This window comes from Pinus tabuliformis, chromosome 2_1 (assembly GCF_031772625.1).
Source record: "Pinus tabuliformis cultivar Carrire ecotype Pingquan chromosome 2_1, CPIR1, whole genome shotgun sequence".
Taxonomy (NCBI): Eukaryota; Viridiplantae; Streptophyta; class Pinopsida; order Pinales; family Pinaceae; genus Pinus; species Pinus tabuliformis.
The window spans coordinates 164230338-164253354 of NC_142299.1; the positions used below are offsets into that span (position 1 = coordinate 164230338).

General features: G+C 40.5%; 1 protein-coding gene across 1 annotated transcript in view; it reads right to left on the reverse strand.

The window, feature by feature from the left end:
- The window catches only part of PDAT (phospholipid:diacylglycerol acyltransferase), a 169409-nt gene extending 147704 nt beyond the window's left edge, over nt 1-21705 (reverse strand). Inside the window, exon 1 of the mRNA XM_089402352.1 lies at nt 20963-21705. Coding sequence (XP_089258478.1) covers nt 20963-21345 — 383 coding nt within the window. The 5' untranslated portion in view covers nt 21346-21705. The remainder of the gene's footprint in view (nt 1-20962) is intronic.
- Between the last annotated feature and the right edge of the window lie 1312 nt (nt 21706-23017).

Consider the following 23017-nt stretch of genomic DNA (forward strand, 5'->3'; position numbering starts at 1 on the left):
CTTGGGTCATTGTATTTGTATTTCAAAAGAAAATTAGTCCTTTTATCCTATTATCCTCCCCAATTAGGTCAAGCCCCTCTTTGAGTGATCAACTCCATACCCTTGACCTAGTTTGGGTCAACTTGGCTTCTCTATGGTCCCACAACTTTGTAACTCATATTCTACAAGGATTACATCGAAGACATTTCTCCACAAGGATCTTTAGACCTAGGAAGCCTCTTGTCAAGAGATATTCTCTAACCCTAGGCTTAAGTATCCTCCTAGCCCTTCCCAGACAACCCCTCACCTTGCGCCTTAAGCAAGTAAGCCAAATAATTGAGTATCTCTTGCGAATAGGCTCTAGGAATCACCCCCTATCCATTCACTGATCTACTCATCCTTGTGATTCCTCTTATACTGGGTCTCCTCCGATCTGTGAAAGTCCGTAAAGAGCAGGGAGCCTTAGCTGAGGTGACAGTGAGCTATCGCTCCATTGTTACCCCTTGACCTAGTAATTTCTCTATAGGATCCTGTCCTAGGACCTCTGCTAGTTTGAGTGGTAACATATCCTAACTCAGAAATCCGTGAAGGCTCTTTTGTGCATAGTTGAAGCCTCGAGCAAAGAGAGATCTAATTCGTTGCCTCATCAACTAGTTGCAGACCTAATGGAGTCCTTCAAGCCCTAAGTAGAAGTTGATACAGGGGTCAAGTCTTAATGATAATTTGATAGACCCATTCGGCCATCCCTAATGCAAGTACTAAAGCCAAGGATGAATTTTCACTGTGCTTGAAGACTGTTCATGTATTATCTAGGATACTTGGAATAGAAACTAATAAAGCCATCATCAACAAATAAAGGCATCAAATCACTTCCAGGTTTGTCTACAACAAATTGTACTTGAGGTGCAAATTTGTTTAGGTTCATTATCACATCTTTGAAGAAGTTTGGCTTGTTCAATTGTAAGGGTTTAAGTGCCTCACTATACATCTGAAGTATATTTGCAGTAAGGGTTTCATCATTTGTTTAAGGGTTTCATTGTCTCATTGTACATCTGAAATATATTTGCAATAAGGGTTTCATTATTTGTTCAGTTGTATGGCTTTGAAGCTAAGTAACCGGACTCGCTCCCCCCCCACGTGTCACAAATCAAGCAAATCAAACATGATTCTTAAGGGACACATGTCCAATTTGAGGCTACTATGTGTCCGAAAATCAGGATTCGTGTCCCACGAGAATCCAATTCGCTCCCACAACAAATCCCAATTTTTGGACACATGTCCGACAAAAAAGGGCCTACGCGCTTGATAGAAGGCCGATTTGGATCTTTTTTCCTCACATGCATTTTTGGTTTTGGAGCTATGGGACTGTAGGAGTGACAAGCAAAGGAGATTGGCATGTTTAGGAGATGATTCAAGCAATAGGTATGTGGATTTATCTTCCATTTTTTTTCTATTTTTGCTCCAACAATGTGTCAGCCATTTTGCTTACATTTTTTCTTTATTTTTAGAGCAGTCATGGCTCAATCAAGGGCAGCAGGGAAGGGGCAAAAAAGGGGAGGAATATCTCCATTGGTGATGCCCCCCCCTCTTTCAACTTCATCAGGGTCTGCTAGTGTTCCATCTGTTGGAAGTGAGGTTGAAACAACAACTTCAAATGTTGAGAGAAACATCAATTTAGCAAGACAACAAGTTGAAGAAAGTAAATATCCCTTATGGAAGTATGTTACAAGAGATCAAAGGCCAGGCAACAAGTTAAAGGAAGGAGGCAATGTTCTTTGGAAATGCAACTTTTGCAACACTCAATTCAAGAGCACCTATTCCTGTGAAAAAGCACATTTGTTGGGCTTACCATCTTGTGGAATTGGAGCATGTTTAGGAGTGGTTGCATCTAAGAGGAAAGAATTAAAAAGATAGGCCAATGTTGGTGTGGCAATGGTGGTTGCATCATCTAAGAAAAACAAGGATGAGGATCCCCTTCCATTCTTGAGGAAAAGCAGTTTCAGTTGTCCATTTGGGAGTTCTAGTGGGGGTTCAGGTCAAGCAGTAAAAAGGAGGGCACTTGGTCTAATGGACAAGATATTTCAACAAGAGAGGCAAGAAGAGATTGATCTCACCATTGCCTTCTTTTTCTATTTCAACTTCATATCATTTAATGTTGCATGATCACCTTTATTTATTGAGATGTGTCGAGCTCTAACTCAAGGGGCTCCATCAAGGTATGTGATTCCTGCGTCAAAGAAGCTTAGAACTACATTGTTGAGTAAGGAAAAGAAGGAGGTGGATAAAATGATTGAGCCTATTAAATCAACATGGCCAACATCTGGGGTTAGTATTGTTTCTGATGGATGGACAGATGTAGCACACCATCCACTCATCAACTTCATGGTGTCTTCCTTGAATGGACCAGTTTTCTTGAAAGTAGTGGATGCTCTTGGAAAATACAAGGATGCACAATATATAGGTGAGTTGTTCATTAAAGTTATTGAAGATGTAGGTGTTGATTCTTGTGTGCAAATCATTACAGACTATGCACCTATTTGCACGGATGTTGGCATGATTGTGGAAGCTAAATATCCACAAGTATTTTGGACACCTTGCATTGTCCATTCATTGGATTTAGCACTCAAATCTATTTCTTTTGATGTACCTTGGATTGAAACACTTATTGAGATGCACAACATATCCACAACTTTGTACAAAATCATACCAATGCCCTCACAATCTACAAAGAGTACACACATCTATCATTGTTGAAGATTGCAAATACACAGTTTGCATTTGCATTCACCATGCTGAAGAGTTGAGGGAGGTCAAGACTGCTCTTGGGTCCATGGTTATTTCAAAGTTTTGGTCTTTTTGGAAAAGACAGATCAAGCAGCCTCAAAAAAAGTCAAGGACACAGTATTAGATGATGCTTGGTGAGAGAAGGTAGATCTTACTACTAAGATCATGGACCCTATCATTGCTTTGTTGTGATTTGTAGATACAGACCAACCCATCCTAGAAGAGTTTTATGAGGGATAGGATTCCATGATTGAGTCCGTGAGGACCATTATTTTTTAGAGTGAGTGCCCTAGGTATGAGACATCAGCGGAGGCCTTCTTCACCACCATACAGGATATTATTGTCAACAAGTGGGGCAAGAATTGCACACCTTTGTATTGCTTGGATCACTCATTGAATCCAAAATACTACAGCCATGAGTGGTTGAATGGTGGACCTTCACGCAGATTCCCTCCTCAAATGGATGGTGAGATTTCACAGGGGAGGAAGGATGCATTGAGACGAATATTTCAAGATAGAACATCCCTTGATGAGGTGGAGGATGCCTTTGCATAGTTTTCCACTAGCATCGGGCGATTTGCAGGCTATGATGTTATTACAAACAGGGGGGCTCGGAAGCCCTATTCTTTGTGTGCAACTCATGGGGCAATATAGCCTCCTCTACAGCGGTTAGTCATGAGGCTCCTCTCTCAAGTTACATCATTCTATATGGGAATCTGTATATTTTGAAGAAGAGTAGGCTTGAGCACTACAGGGCAGAGACAATGGTGTATGTGCACACCAACCTTCATCTTATTTACATGATCTAGGTGGATATTGGTGGCCACCCGCTAATTCCACTTGGATCCCCTCTAGCGCTTTTTTCAGTTTTTTCAGTTTCCTTAATTATAACATAGTTTACTATTTTTAGCAGTTTTTCGGGTCCTAAACTTCTAGAGCCGTTTTGAGGCCCTAAATAACATTTTTGGGAAATCTACCACCAGCGATTTTTCTGTCAAAAAATTATTTTCCGTCGTAGTCCTCGGAGAGATCTTTCCAATGGGCTATCATGCGCATCAAACGGAGATAATATGACCAATTCGTGACCCCGGGAAGTTGGTTGTCTAACTCACCCCAACAGGGCCCACAAACTCTGTGTTACATCTCCTCGGGTTAGGGTTTTGGTTGTTTAGGGTTTTCTCTTATTGTTCAATAATAAAAAGGCCCTTGAGCCTCATTGTAAGACAGTTCAGAGGCATGTAGCCACCACATCTCTTCTCAGAGATAAGCTACCATTGCCCTAGCTGGTTTATTTCCATTACTGTTTGTAAGCATATTTCAGTATTTTACATTAATGAAATGAAGTATTATTTCCACTGCATATCTGTGTTTATATTTATCTCTGTAATTTGTTGCGTTCCTGTTTAAGTTCGAATCATTACAGGCGGAGGGAGGAGTGGTTGAAGGAAAAGACAAATATGTGGGGTGTCTTTCCTGATGACATGGGTTTGGACAACAGTGTTGAGTTGGCATTGGCCAACTTGGATCTTAATGACCCAGTGTTAGCGCTTGTCACTTTTGATGATGGTGATACTCTTGAGGGGTCATCCTCCACACCAATAGATGCAGAGATTACATTGGATACAAAGGAGGATGCAAAAGAGAGAAGTGGTGGTACCGATGTTGATTTTGATGTTGACGACTTTGAGCTATAAGCAACACTACAACAGCCAGCAGCCTATGAGATTCTTCGGTTTCGAGTTCTAGTGTCTACCTTATTTTGTGTATGCTAATTTCCATTGGCATTCCTAGTTGGGAGTCTTCAAGACTGAGTACCTATGCAATACATTTTGATTTTGATGACTTAATGAGAAAGTTACAGTTTATGGTAACATTTCTTGTGTTCATGGTTAATTTCTAGTTGTAAACTTGTATCATTAATGAGTCATGATTGTATGCATAATGTTACAAACTTACAATGTACATGTATGAATCTATGATTGAATTTGTTACTTTTATCAACATGTGAATTTGTTTAACATCATAATATGATGTATCTATTACCTTTTTTAATATATTAATATTATATATAGAGTATATTATGTGTCCTACATGTCATGCACCAGGGGGTCTCCGTGTCCCGTGTCGGACTCTCATATCCTCGTGTCCTACATGTCTCGTGTCCCTATGTAAGGTGACTTAGATTTGAAGTATATTAGCAGTAAGGGTTTTGTTGAAAATCATTGTAAGTGGATCATTATCCCTGATACGGGAGCCCACAATTGTTTGTTGATTCTTATTATCATTTTTAGGGTGGCAGGGTGGTTCAAGGAAAGTGATTGAAGTCACCTTTAGGTTGTAGCCTGAAAACACTTCAATTTGGTATGGTGGTGCTAGGGCAAGTTGGAGCTTGCAAGGGTGTTGGAGCATCCTATTAGTGGCAGCTAATAAAACCTGGGGGTTGAAGTTCCTTCTAGTTGGAACTGGAAAATTGAACGCTTTTCTAGAGTACTAGGGAGTTGGGACTTCCCTTTTCAATTGGAGTTGAAGCATATAATGTACTCATCAAATTATTAGATAAGCATTACAATGGTTTTTCTCCCGGAAGGGTTTCCACCTAAAATTTGGTGTCTACTGTCTTTTGATATTGTGTATTGTTGATTTATGTTTTGATCTGATATTGAAGTTAATTAATGCTCTGTAAAAGAAAAATTAACTAATTGTAAGCGAAATAGTGGTTCACCCCCCTCTTAGTGTTTCCAACAAGCAAGTACTTCTAACTGTGTTTCTTAACTATAAGGACCTTAGTTTTGCCTCTTTAGGAGCTTGCATGGGACATGCAACACATGAATGTGAATTATGCGACATGCAAAGTTTGCATGTTGATTGTATATGACATGTGGAGTGTGCAAGTGAGGCATGCATGTGGATGTTTTGCATGTGACATGCATGTAAAACAAGCTAAATTTATGACTTGTACTTGAGTGAAAGTAAAGAAAGCTAAATATAGGAAAGTTAACTAAAGTTAAGTCACTTCTCTTCAGTTAACTTGATGAGCTAATTTTGGCCGTTGATCTTTGCTAAGAAAAGTTATAAATTGAGCGTGTTGCTTGAGGCAAAGACACAATAGCAACACAACATTTGAGAGAAGCATCTCACTGAGCATGTGTTAGGTCCAAGAGAGTGCAAAGAGGCTAGAGATCCAAATATACAAGAGAGAGTAGATATGTTGGATCAGATACAGAGTATTGTATTTTATATTTTCTCAATTGGGCCATTATCCTAGGATGGGAGCCCAAGTAAGATATGAATTTAATTAATGATGAACTTATTTGTTGGACAAAAATTTGTGTCTCATTGTGATTCAGATCGTGTAATTTCACTTCCGCTAGAAAATTTTGTAGGAATCTAGTTGTGTTTATTCAATAATTTATTGCTTTAAATTAAATGTCAGGTGTTGGGTTCGTGTAAAATCTAACAATTGTGTAGTATAATTCTATATGGGATTGGTTGTTTGTGTTTATCATTTTCCTAATAATTTACTATTTAATATTACATATATAGTTCATCAAGTTGGGGTCTAGAGACAACTTGGAGCAATTCACGTGAGGATGAACTAGTTTCAATCCTAACAGGTTTGCTTCCCCTTCCACTTATGATTTGTGTTCTTTCACAGGTGACAAGGTCTTCAACAACAAATGCAAGGCAAATCACCTATGGTTTTATTCATTTTGTGAAGTGCAACAAGTTGGGATCATAGAAGGAAGCAAAGCTTGCCTATGTGCATGTGAATCCTTGGGGCCAAAAAAAATGGAATGTAAATCTTGAAACTCCTAACTTGGACATCTCCTTTTTGCTCCAAATCTTGAATAGTTAGCTTTCACACAAGCATATACTACTGAAGTGGGGATCTTGTTTGGCTTTTTGCAAGGCCAAATGATGAAAATTCTAATATTTATTGACTGGTAAGTGAGATTTCTATAGTTGTTTTTATCTTTTGGCATCTATAGCCAAATATTGAGGCAAATTTTGGAGATTTTGTAGTATATGCTTACTGGATTTGTTGTTCGTGTTTATCATTTTAAAATTTTCCCAATTATTTACTATTTAATATATACATATATATGGTTCATCAAGTTGGGGTCTAGCGACAACTTGAAGCAATTCATGTGAGGATAAACTAGTTCAAATCCTAACAGGCTTGCTTCCCCTTGGTGGTGGATCATTGAGTGTAACCTTTATTATGGCACTATTGAATTAATGATTTAGTAACATAGCCACTGAGAGTATTCTAGCTTGCATGTCATTGTTGCTTAGCCTTCAAGTTGTTTTATGTGTGGTCTAACTATTGCAATTAACAAGTCTTCAGGGCAACCAATCATGACCTTATATCTAACGAGTTCCATACACACACACACACACATGGCCCTGAGGGTTCACTCAAAGAGTTTAAGTATCACATTGTCCAACCTTTGACCTAGATCCAATTCCTCCAATAAGGGTGGATGAGGTCAGAAGCAAGTGGCAATGGAGATAAAAGTCCATGACTAGTTTCCAAATTGTGAGGCATACCAATCTACAGAAACAAGTTTACCAGGGACATCATCCAAGAATGTGAAGAAGCATTACTAAGTTTCCTTGAAAAAATTATGTCTTTATGTGTGTGTCTATATAAGCCCTAAATATTAGCTAAGTGGTTTGACTTGCCATGCCAAAGTCATAATGATCAAGGAGGTCATAATGTCAAATCCACCTAGGTCCCTTGGGGCTAGGTGTATATGTTGCCCATCAGTGGCATTTACATTAAGTGTGATTCAAAGAATGTGAGGAAGCACCTAGAGAGTTTCCCTAAGGATAGGAATGTTTTCCATGGAAAAAAATATTTATATACATAAATGCATGCATACATAGATATATCAATTCGTACATGCATACGTGTGTGTGCTAATATATCAATACATATACATACATATATGTATATATTGTTGATTTCTGGTGGCATCGGATGTGCTCTAAGTCTCAAAACTTGCAGGGAAGCTTAGACACATGCATTCTCCAAAACCCAGAAATCGTTTTGGGAAATTCCACCTGGAAACAGTTTTATTAAAATAATATTATTTTTAATGGGACCCTAACTCTAAACTTAGGAAATTAAAATAGTTAAAGGATATTAATCTAAACTGTGGGTGAAACTTCTAGAAGAAAGCGGAGATCAAGTCAATATGATCCTAGCCATTGATTAAAATCTAATATGGGTCGTTGATTGATCAGCGAGAGGATTATAAGAGAAGGCTTGATGGGCACTTGGAGAACACACCAAGAGAGATCAAGAAGATCGAATTTCTCAAAGAGGGCAGCGCAACAGTTGCTAGAGGAGTGATCAAAGAGATCTCTTGTAGTGAGGGGTAGTTTGTATCCGGAAGAAGGAAGTTTTTCCTACGCTGAAGAGTACGAGGCAGAGAAGGTCGAACAACGTCCAGAGAGAGGCAGTGGCAGTGCATGCCTTAGAGGGAGATCGAATTCTTGCTTAGGAAATTGAGTTGCAGAAGCCGAGAGCCGGGGTGTGAGACCGGGACGCAGAGATTTAGATTTACCATCCCGTAAAGGGTCCGGAGAAGGAGCAGCGTGATACCCAGCAGGGGTGATGCAGGAACTACGTGAGGCTTACGCAGTTCTGCGCAGAGGGTACGCAGAGGCTCCAGTTCAGCGTGATCAAACCCAGATTCTCCTAGTGACAAGTTTTTGCGGTAGGGATTCTAGTTTACGAATTTTCACATGGTATCAGAGCCAACCAGAGAACCTAGCGCTGAGCAGAAGACGGAGATTGAAAAAGTTACAGGAGGCAACAGTTCGAAATCCCAGAGAGTTTGCGCAGTCCTAGCCGGAGGGCTGAATTTTGAGGCAATCTCTCTCTGAGAAAGTCGACAGAGAGAAGGGCTACCAAGATTGAGATCTTGCCGTGGCAGAGGTAGTAGCGCTGAAGCCTCAGCGTGAGAAGAAGTTGGTGGGACGTTGTCTTTTCTGCAGGTCATTTTGCTGCGCAGAAAGACGTCAAAAGAGAAGGAAGAAGCACGGTTGAGCGAATTTCTTCTTGAGAGGACTTCCAGCCAAGGAGTCTGAATTCTCACTTGCTAAACAACAGTGGAAAGGGGCAGATCTACAAGCTCCAGCAGGGAGTGCATAGGCCAGTCTAGTGTTGCGCAGAGGAGAGAGGGGTCATTCAACAGTTCCAGTGGCTAAAATGGCGACCTGTGGGTTGAGAGATTAGGATAGGTTGGACGAAGCATCCAATTATGTCATCTGGAAGGCTAGAATGTCATTCCTTCTATATGAGCATGCTCTCAAGACATATGTCGACAACGTGGTGGTTGTGCTTGCAGATGCAGATCCATTGAAGAAATACAAGGCCGAGATGGCGAAGGCAAAGAGAATGATCCTCGACGGAGTGAAGGATCATGTTGTTTGTCACATCGCTAGCAGAGGGACTGCTAAGGAGATGTGGGATGCGTTGTCTACGCTGTATCAGGGATCTTCTGAGAAACGGAAGATGTACCTTGAGCAAAAATTGAGATCTGCTCAGATGCGTAAGGGGGAGCGTGTGGATCCATTCCTCACGAAGCTTTAGGAGACTTGTGATGAGTTATCTGTTGTGGGGTCTACACCTCAAGACTCAAAGTTAGACTAGCTCTCAATTCTATCTCAGATGAGTGGCAAGTCTTCGCCCAAAGTATCCTGGGTAAAGCGACTTTGCCGAATTGGGATGAGATGTGGGTAGCTCTCGAGCAAGAGGCGCTGAGTTGAGACTTGGTCAAGTGTAAACTTGACGGAAGCAGCAACAGTGGGTCGAAGCCCAAGGAGGAGGAGGATAATGCAGCCCTTGCATCTAAGGGGCAACAGGAGCAGCGGAGGCAAAAGAATGACGTCTCGAAGATAAAGTGCTTCAGGTGTGGTGAGATGGGTCACTACGCTACACAGTGTCCTCTCAAAAGCAAGACAAAGATGAGAAGCAGATCCGAAGGCTGCGCCCGCGAAGATCGAGGAGGAGTTCGCCATGACAACCAAGATACCTCCAGGAGGGAGGTGGGCTGATTTGGAGTTCTAGTTCGAAAGAGCTACAGATGGGCTGGATCCTTGAGGAGCCCACCTTTTGGATCAATTCCTTGGTACGAGAACCCAGATCAGAATTAGTAGGATGGACTAGTGTTGGATGGTGTCGAGGAGTGTCAAAGAGACAGTTGCAGTGGCCAGGAGCACCAGAGACTAAACAACGCATAGCAGAGTTGGCAACAGTGCAGATGGCATAGAGCCGTAGTTAGCAGCAATGCAATAGATTCAGAGGGTCAGCGCATAGACTAGCAATAGTCAGGTTCTAGCATTCACATAGTATCATACTGAACACAGTTAGTTCAGTAATTTGGGATGTTTTTCCGTTGCTAATGCAGTAGCAGCAACAGTTTGCAGTGCAATGGCATTTTGCAGTGCAGTGGCAGTTGGCAGTGGTAGTGCTAGCAGCAGCACAAATGCAAAAGTTCAGGGGAAGTTGCAGTACGGATGCAGTGTTGACAGTGGCAGGGTCAGCAACAGTACAGATGCAGCGTTTACGCAATTGTTGATGGACGGCAGGTCAAACATCAACAGCGTAGAGGATGATGTTATGAAGTTAGTGTGATGCTTCAGATTGAAGGCATTCCTAGAGCACATTCTTCACTAAGAGGGAGTGTTGATTTCTGGTAGCATCGGATGTGCTCTAAGTCTCAAAATTTGCGGGGAGGCTTAGACACATGCATTCTCCAATACCCAGAAACTGTTTTGGGAAATTCCACCCGGAGACTGTTTTATTAAAATAATTAATTAGTTTTAATGGGACCCTAAGTCTAAACTTAGGAAATTAAAATAATTAAAGGGTATTAATATAAACTGTGGGTGAAACTTCTAGAAGAAGGTGGAGATCAAGTCAATATAATCCTAGCTATCTATTAGAATCTAATCTGTGTCGTTGATTGATCAACGAGAGGATTATAAGAGAAGGCTTGATGGGCACTTGGAGAACACAACGAGAGAGATCAAGAAGATCGAATTTCTCAGAGAGGGCAGCACAGCAGTTGCTAGAGGATTGATCAAAGAGATCTCTTGCAGTGAGGGGCAGTGAGTATCCGAAAGAAGGAAGTTTTCCTAGGCCGGAGAGTATGAGGCAGAGAGGGCAGAACGACACCCAGAGAAAGGCAAACACTAACCCACGCAGAGCTGACGCAGTGGTAGCGCAGGCCTTAGAGGGAGATCAAATTCTTGTTGAGGAAATGGAGTTTCAAAAGCCGGAATCCGGGGTGTGAGACCGGGAGGCAGAGATTTGGATTTTCCAACAAATAGAGGGCCCGAAGGAGCAGCATGATACCCAGCAGGGGTGACACAGGGATTGCGTGAGGGTTACACAGTTTTGCGCAGATGGTACGCAGAGGCTCCAGTTCAGCGTGATCAGACTCAGATTCTCCCAGTGACAGGGTGAAAGCACTTCACCATTCGTTTTGTCCGGTTTCTCTCTGTATCGGATTGCTAGTTGAGCATCCAAGAATTGTACTCAAATTTACTACTGCATAATAATAAAACCCTCAACTCTGTTGCACCGGTTTTCCCTGAGGCATTTGTCCAAAAATAACGGTGCTAGTGTTGTATTTTCTTTCTTGCTTAGTCTCTTGTTTCCACATATAAATTAATTAAGTGAAGGCTGCAGTGTATGTATTCCAATATTTGCCATAGGAAACTGCAAATAACTTGTTCATGTAAATCTAACAAGTAGGAGAAATATCATCAATTGCTGCAATAGGGATTCTAGTTTAGGAATTTTCACATATACATGTGTGTAAGTATATTTGTATGTGTCTACACACACGCACGCACATATATGTGTGTGTGTGTGTGCTTGCATGTGCATACATATGTATGTATGTATGTATGCATGCATGCATGCATATAATATTAAATTTAAGTATGTACGTGTCTGTATGCATGTACTTACGTACATACATATATATTTATGTATGTATGTATGTATGTCTTGGATGAATATATGTATGCATGTATGAATGAATGTGTGTGTGTGTATTCATATATCAATACATATACATACATACATATGTGTATATAAATGTGTCTATAAGTATGTGTGTGTGTGTGTCTACACACACACGAACACATATATGTATGTGTGTGTGTGCCCGTGCATACATATGTATGTATGCAAGCATGCAAATAATATTATATGTATGTATGTATGAATATATGTACGTAATATTATGTATGTATGTATTATGTATATGTATATGAATGTTTCCCTAAGGATTTATATATACATACATACATACATAACATGTATGTATGCGTACATCCTTAAGGAAACCCTCTAGACACTTTGGCACATCCTCACATTTCGTGAATGGTGCTCAAGCAAGCTCAAGTTAAATGCCATTGATGGACAACATGTAATATATATATATATATACATAAGAGAGAGAGAGAAAGATGTGCATGTGCACGCGCGCGCACACAAATAATTTTGCTATTTCTTGAGATTTTAGGATGTCATGTATCTACATTGTTCTCATTTTCAAGTTTCATGTAACTTATATTAGCAAGGGCATTTAAATTGTAGAAAAGATATGTGTATGACGAAAAGTAGATTAATTGGATATTAAAAGAATATGCTCACCTTCTTCTTGTACATTAAAACAATTACAAATTTTAAAAGTGATGAAAGGCATTAATACTCATAAGCCACATAAAGGTAAACAAGGCTCAAATCAACTGAGTTGTACTAGTATAAAAAGATCTTACAATCACTTTTTGCCTTAAAAGTTGTACATTATCATCCTAAATAGTGGGGAATGTTAGCCCAAGTCTAACATTATGTCCTGATTTGGAGATGATGGATCATATTGAGAGTTGGGGAGCTGTTGGATCATCTTGACAGGTGTGGAGTTGCTGGATCATATTGAGAGGTTGTTTTACTCGCAAAAGGAGGAGGAAGCATCAATAAAAGGGAAACGTTAGAGTACAAAGAACCTACTAGAAATAACATTTTTATGTGCTAACAACTTATGATAAACAAAGTTTTAAATAAACAAATCTCATAACCCTATTCTATTGATGGGAATTCAGCTAAAATTGGTACTTATTCTATATTTAAATTTGGAGAGACTAGTCTCAAATTTTCTTCAAACAAGCATTTACATTCGAAATTGTTAAAACTGGCAACTAAGGCCAAACTCCATGTGGGTCTTCTTATTTATGGCAGCTGATATTTTTCTTGGATTCCTCTCGTCGAGAGGTGTAGGATTGATCTAAAGATCATCGGATTCCGACATGTATTCATGGAGATATGAATTTATTTCTGTTATGTGACAATTCGTCAAGGTCGGCCAACAACCAAATTACCCTCAACATTTTATTATAAATAGAAGAGGTCCTCAAGTCATTTTGTACACACACCTCTTGTGATCTCTCTCTTCATTTGTTTGGGTTTTGGTGAAAGAGAGATCTAGAGGGAGTGCCCTAGCCGCAATCATGGAGGAGACTTATACGCTGCTCTAATGAGATTTATACGCTGCATGGAGGATTCTTATACGCTGTCATGGAGGAGTCTTATACGCTGCCATGGACGAGTCTTATACATTGCCCTAATGAGATCAAGCCACAGTCATGGAGGAGACTTATACGCAGTCCAAGGGAAGGATCTAGCCACCATCATCTAAGGATCTAGCTGCAGTCATCTAAGGACCTAGTTGTTGTCATAATGATGCCTAGCCGCAGTCATGTCTTACAAGGAGGTCTGGCCGTAGTTAAAAAGGAGACCTGTAGCTGTCAAGAGGAGTACCATTACGCAGTATGAAGATGGCCCTAATCCGCTGTCCCAAGGTCCTTATTACGCAGCCCTAATATGCTGTTAAGAGAGGCCCATTAGTAGTCTTGTGAAGACTCCTATTTGCTGTCATGAAAAGACCCTATACGCAACTCTCTTAGCCAGTTGGATAGGCCCTAACCAGCAGCATAGGAAGGCCCTTATTCACAGTTAAGAGAGACTCTAAGCCACTGTAAAAAGGTGTCCTATCGTAGCATAAATTGTTGTAGGTGACAGCGTTGTATTAAAGGCTATGACTAGGCATGAGTCAAGGAGTTACTTGGGCCTGTTGGAAGAATCTGAAGCTATAGCTAGCTGCTTTGCTAGGCTGCAAGCCATTGCAAGCAGCTAAGTTTGTTCCAAGGCAGCATTACAGTATTCATTGAGTACAGGTGGCAGCTTGGATTAGGAGAGACTCTCCTAGGTGGACTGCAGCCCTTGGAAGGCTTAGATGGCTGAAAACGTGGAAGGTTAAAGGGCTTCTTCTTGTGCCCTAACTAGAATTGCAGGAGCAGACAATTAGGGCTTCTTCTTGTGCCCTAACTAGAATTGCAGGAGCAGACAATTAGAGGAATATTGCAACAGCATAGGATATGATGCATTCTAGAAGTACTCTTCATGAGTGTCTGTAGGTGTTGTACTCTTCATGAGTGTTTGAACTCTGTATGTGCTGCAAGCTATCAGTGGAATGTTGCAGTAGTAAGAAGGGCTTCTAGATTGATGATCTACTACAACTCTCTCATTGGTTTAAGACTGTCATGGGAATTCAGGACTGCATCTCTGATCTGTCATCATTAGTAGAATGATGGTCTTTCTACTACTGTCATAAATCTCAGATTTATGTATTTGTACTATCTCTCTCTCTGCTGAACTATTGAAGAATATAAGAAGAATTGATCAAGGGTTTGTCCCTAGCTAGGGCCACATCTTGTGTCCTCTTGTCTTGGCTTGTCTTCTACTATTTATGTTTCTGTTCTATCTGCACTTTACTATCATGCTGATGTGATTGCTAATCTGAATATTGTCATTGGGCTAATATGAAAAATTGAAGTAAATTGCTCTAAGCATAGAACATACCTAAATTTAACATCGTATCAAAGCTGAGGTGAAGAAAAACCCCAAGAAGGAGTGAAGGAGCAATCACTGAAGACAATTGGACAAGGTCAAAGGCTCAATGGGTTCCTCATCCCACTTCCCAGCTGAAGTCAAGCTCCGTGAAAATTCTGACTATCACGGATGGAAGATGTCTCTGGATCTGACAATGGAAGAGCGAGAAGTGTTGGATTTCATGGAGGTTAAAATCCCTGAGCCTCCATCAAATGCACCAGCGACTTCAAAGAACAAATTCACCAAGGGTGAAGTCGAAGCGAAGAAGATTATCAGAGATTCCATTGACAAGCGTTTGGTGGCCTACCTAAAGGTCACTTCAATGGAAAGTCCGGATCTAAGGGTGGAAGGAAGGGCAGATGCCTTGCTTGCAATAAGTTTGGCCATTATGCGAGGGAGTGTCCAAATAGAAGGGACACATCACATGATGATGATCACAATCATTCTAGGGGCATCTTCAATGATCGAAGGAATGACAGGTACAATGGCAAAGGAAAAAGGAATGTAGGACATCAAGGAAATGGTCGACTCTTCAAGAAAGCAAGGAACTCCAAGTATGAAGAATCAAATGTTGTTTCTAATAAGAAAAAGGAGTATTATCTTATATCGGCCCTCTCCTCTACCTCTCCTCTAGACTCGTTGGGAAATTGGCTTATTGATAGTGGTGCCTCAAGGCACTTCACCGAATACAAGGAAGCGCTCTCTAAACTGATATAGAAGGAAACAAACTTGGAGATTATACTTGGAGACGATGCCACCTATCCCGTAATTCGCAAGAAGTTCTTTATGTACCTGATCTCAAGAAGAGCCTGGTGTCCATTTCGGCAATGGAAGACATAAGTTACAAGGTGTCATTCATCGATGGAAAGGTACATGCTTGGAAAAGGAATTTTAAAGATGATTTTACTCTTGGGTTTAGGGTTGGCAATATGTATCAAGTTGCAGGAAGTCCATTGGGGACCATATCGTGTGACTCATCTCTTCTATGGCACCAGAGGTTTGCCCATCTTCATTGTAAATCCCTTCCTGATGTGAGATAGATGGTGACAGGGATTCCTGAATTCAAAGAAGAGCATGAAGGTACATGTCCGAGATGTACCGGAGGAAACCTTACAAGGGGACCATTCCCCTCATGTAATAACAAGACCATGGTTATGGAACAACCCGGGGAGTTTGAGATTCATGATCAGGAATCTCATGTATGCATGTGGAAGAAAGCTCTCTATGATTTAAAGCAAGCACCCCGGGCTTGGTATGAGAGGATTGTCAGTTATCTGATGAAGCTGAGATTCACTAGGAATGAAGCCAATCCAAACCTTTGCTTTAAGGTTGTGGATGATAGACCTCTCATATTGGTATTTTATATGGATGACCTCTTTCTGGCAAGTTCAGACCCTCTCATTTGCAAAAGTAAGAGGGAGTTGGATTCCAAATTTGGAATGGTGGACTGCAAGCTCGTGACTACCCCGATGCAGCGTAACTTTACGAAGTTATGCGGTAGTGCTGCCGGACCTAATTTGGGAAATGCCTCCGAGTTTTGTCAACTCAAAGTAGCATTGATGTTCTTAGTGAACTCCAATCCAGATATATGTTTTGCAGTTAGCATGTTGAACCAACATATGGCTGAGCCTCATCACTTACATTGGATTGGTGCCAAGAATCTTCTGAGATATCTTCGGGGCACAATCACTCATGGACTGAGATACAATGCCGATGCTGTGAGGTTGCATTTCTGATGCTGATTAGGCAGGCAGTGTGGAGGATCGTAAGAGCACTTATGAGTATTGTTTCTCTTTGGGTTTTGCTTCGATACCCTGGATGAGCATGAAGCAAAAGTCGGTTGCATTGAGCACTGTTGAGGCCGAATATATAACCTTCTGTGAAGTTTTCTGGTTGTGGAAGCTCTTCAGTGAGATGTTTGGACACGTGCTGGATACCACCGTGATCTTCTGTAACAACCAGAGTGGGATTCGATTGTTGAGGAATCCCATGTTCTATGATTGCTCCAAGCATATAGACATCAGGTACCACTTTATCTGGGATATGGTACATCCAGGAGCAAGAAGGCTCCAACACATTGGGACTGATTTGCAGGTCGCCAATATTCAGATGAAGCCCTTGGGAAAGGTCAAATTCTTGACTTTCTGAGAACGACTATGAGTCGTGGAGAGAGCCTCTCCTGAAGGTCTTGTATGATATATCGAGCTCTGGGAGCTCCGGGGGGCTTGGGGTACTTCTTGGAGTGATGAGAAACCATAGGGTGAGTAGTTCAGCCTTCCCATAGTGGTTTGCTATGTACGCAGGATGAGTGGTTCATCCTTCTCTTGCTGAGACATAGTCATAGGGTGAGTGGTTCAACCTTCCCCTAGTGATTTGTTGTGTACAGGATGAGTGGTTCAACCTTCCCCTGGTATACCCCATTATGACATGTAGGCAGGACGAGTGGTTCATCCTTCTCCTGCTAAGACATCCTACCCATGCAGTATGGGACTCATGGGAAGTACCTCTCATCTGGCCAATGAGCAGGGAAATGAGGATAGGGACCATAGTACTACTGATGGACGCATCGTGTAATACCGTACTCCCTATGCTAGGATGATATTGATCTGGGATCAATTGGAACTGACTTCGGATCAGTAAGAGTGGTATGATACACTCTCTTTATTTGGAACTAATTTCGGATCAGTAAGAGTGGTATGATACACTCTTTATTTGGAATTGATTTCGGATCTGTGAGAGTGGTATGAGACACTCTTTTTGTATGGGACTGACTTCAGGTCAGTAGAGAATGGTATGATACATTCTTGATCACTTCTTCTTCTTCATAGTTCAGCAGAGCGGAGCCGTGCAGGCATTGCGTTGATGGCAGAGATAGTACAGTCTGGCATATGAATTAGCAAATGGAGTTCTCCCTAGTTGAGACGGAGTGTTAAAATTGGAAACTAGGGCCAAACTCCATGTGGGTCTTCTTATTTATGGCAACTGATATTTTTCTTGGATTCCTCTCGTCGAGAGGTGTAGGATTGATCTAAAGATCATCCGATTCCGACATGTATTCATGGAGATATGAATTTATTTGTGTTATGTGACAATTCATCAAGGTCGGCCAGCAACCAAATTACCCTCAACGTTTTATTATAAATAGAAGAGGTCCTCAAGTCATTTTGTACACACACCTGTGATCTCTCTCTTCATTTGTTTGGGTTTTGGTGAAAGAGAGATCTAGAAGGAGTGCCCTAGCCGCAATCATGGAGGAGACTTATACACTGCCCTAATGAGATTTATACGCTGCCATGGAGGAGTCTTATACACTGCCCTAATGAGATCAAGCCACAGTCATGGAGGAGACTTATCTGCAGTCCAAGGGAAGGATCTAGCCACCATCATCTAAGGATCTAGCCGAAGTCATCTAAGGACATAGCTGCTGTCATAATGATGCCTAGCCGCAGTCATGTCTTACAAGGAGACCTGTAGCTGTCAAGAGGAGTACCATTACGCATATGAAGGTGGCCCTAATCTGCTGTCCCAAGGTCCTTATTACGCAGCCCTAATCTGCTGTTAAGAGAGGCCCATTAGTAGTCTTGTGAAGACTCCTATTTGCTGTCATGAAAAGACCCTATACGCAGCTCTCTTAGCCAGTTGGAGAGGCTCTAACCAGCAGCATAGGAAGGCCCTTATTCACAGTTAAGAGAGACTCTAAGCCACTGTAAAAAGGTGTCCTATCGTAGCATAAATTGTTGTAGGTGACAGCGTTGTATTAAAGGCTATGACTAGGCATGATTCAACGAGTTACTCGTTGGAAGAATCTGAAGCTACAGCTATCTGCTTTGCTAGGCTGCAAGCCATAGCAAGCAGCTAAGGCTGTTCCAAGGCAGCATTGCAGTATTCATTGAGTACAGGTGGCAGCTTGGATTAGGAGAGACTCTCCTAGGTGGACTGCAGCCCTTGGAAGGCTTAGTTGGCTGACAACATGGAAGGTTAAAGGGCTTTTTCTTGTGCCCTAACTAGAATTGCAGGAGCAGGCAATTAGAGGAATATTGCAGCAGCATAGGATATGATTCATTCGAGAAGTACTCTACATGAGTGTCTGTAGGTGCAGTACTCTTCATGAGTGTCTGTAGGTGCTGTACTCTTCATGAGTGTTTGAAGTCTGTAGGTGCTGCAAGCTATCAGTGGAATGTTGCAGCAGTAAGGAGGGCTTCTAGATTGATTATCTACTACAGCTCTCTCATTGGTTGAAGACTGTCATGGGAAGTCAGGACTGCATCTCTGATCTGTCATCATTAGTAAAATGATGGTCTTTCTACTGCTGTCATAAATCTCAGATTTATGTATTTGTACTATCTCTCTCTCCGCTGAACTATTGAAGAATTGATCAATGGTTTCCCCACGTTGGGGTTTGTCCCTGGGTGGTGCCACATCTTGTGTCATCTTGTCTTTTCTTGTCTTCTGCTGTTTATGTTTATGTTCTATCTGCACTTTGCTATCATGCTGATGTGATTGCTAATCTGAATTTTGTCATTGGGTTAATATGAAAAGTTGAAGTAAATTGCTCTAAGCATAGAACATATCTAAATTTAACAGAAATACTGAGGTCTGTTACTCCAAACTCCTTTAATCAAGCCTTTATATTCAAAAACTTGAGGTTTAGTATATCGACTTGCAGGTAGTTGGATGTACTCTTGGTGTTATAGTGGCAGCTACGAGGATTGATCCTGGGTCTCCCATAGATTAGGACTGGAAGTTACCGATTCACCATGTGGTTAAAAAAAAAAAAAAAACAAGACAAGGAAAGGCACAAATGGGGAATTTAACATAGTTCGAAATGTTTTGCAAGTCTGCTTCATTGCTTCCTCTATCTACTAGATTGTCAAACACCAAAATTAGTATGGTATTAAATACTTCATCATACACAATTCCAGTCTCGCCCTCCAAAGCACCATTTGCTAGACAGAGAAGCAACAGCTTGCTAAGTCATCATTCTTGGCACCCAAATTCAATCTAGCAGTATTAGTTTCCAAAGGACAGCCTTTTGTGGATAATCTAAAATACAAAGGTCGAGTGTTGACAGTCCCAAATCTGATAGCAGTGGAAAACCCAATCACTGATGACCCAAATCTGATAATTGGCAAACCCAATCACTGATGACTCAAATCCGATAACATTGGAAAACCCAAGCATTGACAATCCATCTTGCCAAAATTCTCAAACAAAACTAGTATTCCTATTCCTCTCGCTTGGTTCTGAAGCTACACTGTCAATAGGATGTGTTGCACTGCATGGGCACTACATATATTCACTCAGCTGTTGAAAATATGTTGATTAGCAATCACATTTTTCTTGTATAAGATATTGGACCTGGAATGAAGAGAGTCTATTTCATTATGAAACGGGCATCACATATCAAGGAACACTTATGAATGTAATTTGAGGACAATGCTATGTGAGGAGCATATTAATGAAGAATATTTTCACATACACTTTTGGGTTCATAATTCGTATGGAATGTGCACCTATGAATGTAATTCAAGGAACACTTATGAATGTAATTTGAGGACAATGCTATGTGAGGAGCATATTAATGAAGAATATTTTCACATACACTTTTGGGTTCATAATTCGTATGGAATGTGCAACTGGCAACTCCACGGTGGCAGGTCCACCATTAGCATCAGGGGCACATAGGTTTCCCACAGATGATATCTCGTGGAGACAATCTACAGATCCCAGTAGAGATTCAAAGAGTGCCCTATGATTCAGAGAGTGCACCAGATCACTAGGACAATTGTAAACAAAAGCCGTAAGTGAAATTGTGAGAAAGTGAACTGCTAAGATCGAAACTTCATAAGCAGCTGCCCAAGGAAGGGTGAGAATGTGGGTACGTAATACGCATGAAGTTACGTTTAATCCCTGAGATTGCCAGCTCAAAATCAAATTAAGGCCTTAAATTCAAAGAGATGTAGGCTTCAGCAACCCCACCAGCGTATCAGGGTACATATTGCATGATTATGTGGTAAAACCATTATTAAAACTCTTACTAACAGAACCTATATTGTCTGTGCGCATTGTCAATCATCTTCCCTCTGCCAGAATTGATCCACAGCTTATAAACCACAACGATTGAAATGGAAATAGCTTCAATGTCACCATATCTTCAATTTTGAAGAAGAAAAAGCCAAATTAAATGGAAATTCAATATGGGCACATTGCATTCATACATACCTCCTATAAACTTCACCAAAAGTACCACCCCAGAGCCTCTTCCGAAACAGTCCCTCTGCACAAGGCCTGCCCTCCCACAGCTCAAGACCTCCTGTGACAATTCCTGGGACAAAAACTATGGGATGTTTTGCTTTCACGCCTTCCTTCCTCAACTTAATTCCAGGTGGCTCAACATAAACCCCAGTTATATACTGTGGGAATGATGAAGGCAATGCATTGTAGATCACCAACAAGAGCCACCATGTAGTACAAATATATCCTATGGTCCAACAACATGAATCCACGCATCCCCATTTGTTCTGGCCCTTAGTTTTAACAGGCACTACCACCTCAATCACTTCCTTTACTGTACCATTTTTTTGTTGGGTACAGTTAACCGCCATTGTTAGATTTAGCCAAGCAACATCATCATAATGAATTCTCCATCGATATGAAAACACACCATTCTAATGAATTCTCCATCGATATGAAAACACACCATTCTAGGAGTAAGGCTGGGTGATATTTCCCTCAGATGGCGGTGAGCTTCCTGAGCGTTGAAATACCATCACCCCATCGCATATAGATGGATCAAAATGACACCAAGTTGAAGCGTTTGGAGTAACAGAACGGCAATTATTCATGGACTAACTCGTGCCATGAAGTGGGCGGTGCCATTTGGACTTGGACTTGCATGTGGTGTTCTTCTGTCAATGGAAATTGATAGTTCCGAGGCATCATCATTTGAAGAAAGTGAGATTGCCCAAACCTTGTCATGGTGTAGCGCCTGGTGCCATTTGGACTTGGACTTGCATGTGGTGTTCTTCTGTCAATGGAAATTGATAGTTCCGAGGCATCATCATTTGAAGAAAGTGAGATTGCCCAAACCTTGTCATGGTGTAGCGCCTGCCAGGTAAGGCAAGGGAAACCGCGTTTCACACAAATTATTTAATACACTTTCAACCGTTTTCGCGCTTTTCAGTTTATATCAGTCGTCAGCCTTATGGAATGAATGAGATCATCAAACAAATATATATATTATAATATAATTTAGAAATATAAATTTAGTTTCGAGAGGACTGATATCTATGGTAACTGTCTCGATCAAAGTGGTCACTTACATCATGACTGGATTTTCGAAATAAGTAACCTAATTTTTTTTTGGTACTTGGGAGAGTAATTTAATATTTTTTTAAAATTTTTACGATATTATCTAAATTATATAATTTTAAAATAGACTTTAACATAAATTGTATTATTATGTGCAAATAAATCTAAATCATTAAAATAATTTTAATTTGTTAATGGTATACAAGGTTACATGTTTTGACGCACCTAATTTTTTATTAGAATAATTCGGTGGTGATATATAAAGTAATAGACTTTAACATTTATGTGATGTCATATTTTTAATTTATTTTTTTCATATATGGGGAAGAATTTTTAACTAATCAAAAGGAAAAAAAAAAAAAAAAATTGAAGATTATTGGTAGAGTTGTCACTTTTATGGGGAAGAATTCTATATTTTGAGTTTAGTGTTATTATTCACAAATATACCAAGAGGACTAACCTAGTTTGAAAACTAAATAAGATTTTAATATTCATCAACAATTTTTTTCTAGTGTATAAAAGTATTTTAAATCATATTTCATGATAAGAGGAAAAAAATATTTAAAGTTATATTTACCATTTTAATTTTTTAGAAGATTTATATCTTTTGTAATTTTTACTAAAATTATTTCTAATAAAATCATATACAAGTTCTTTAATGGGGTGTTTAGTAGACAAGAGGGTGGTGGGCAGGTTGTTGTCATCTTATTTAGTTAATTGATTAAGGGACACGGCAGCATGCCCCCCTAGTTCATTGAAGCATTTCGGCTTTGGTATGGGGAACAACATACCATTTTGGATAGGTGTCGTGCAACTAGAACACCACCCCAGCCCTCCAAACCTCTGTGAAATCTGCTTCACCTAGCAAATTATCTTAATGTTTGAGCATCTGACCTCCTCACCTCATGTGACTAAGTGAACTTTGCTGCCACCAAGTATCACATTCAATGCCACATAAGTGGTAAC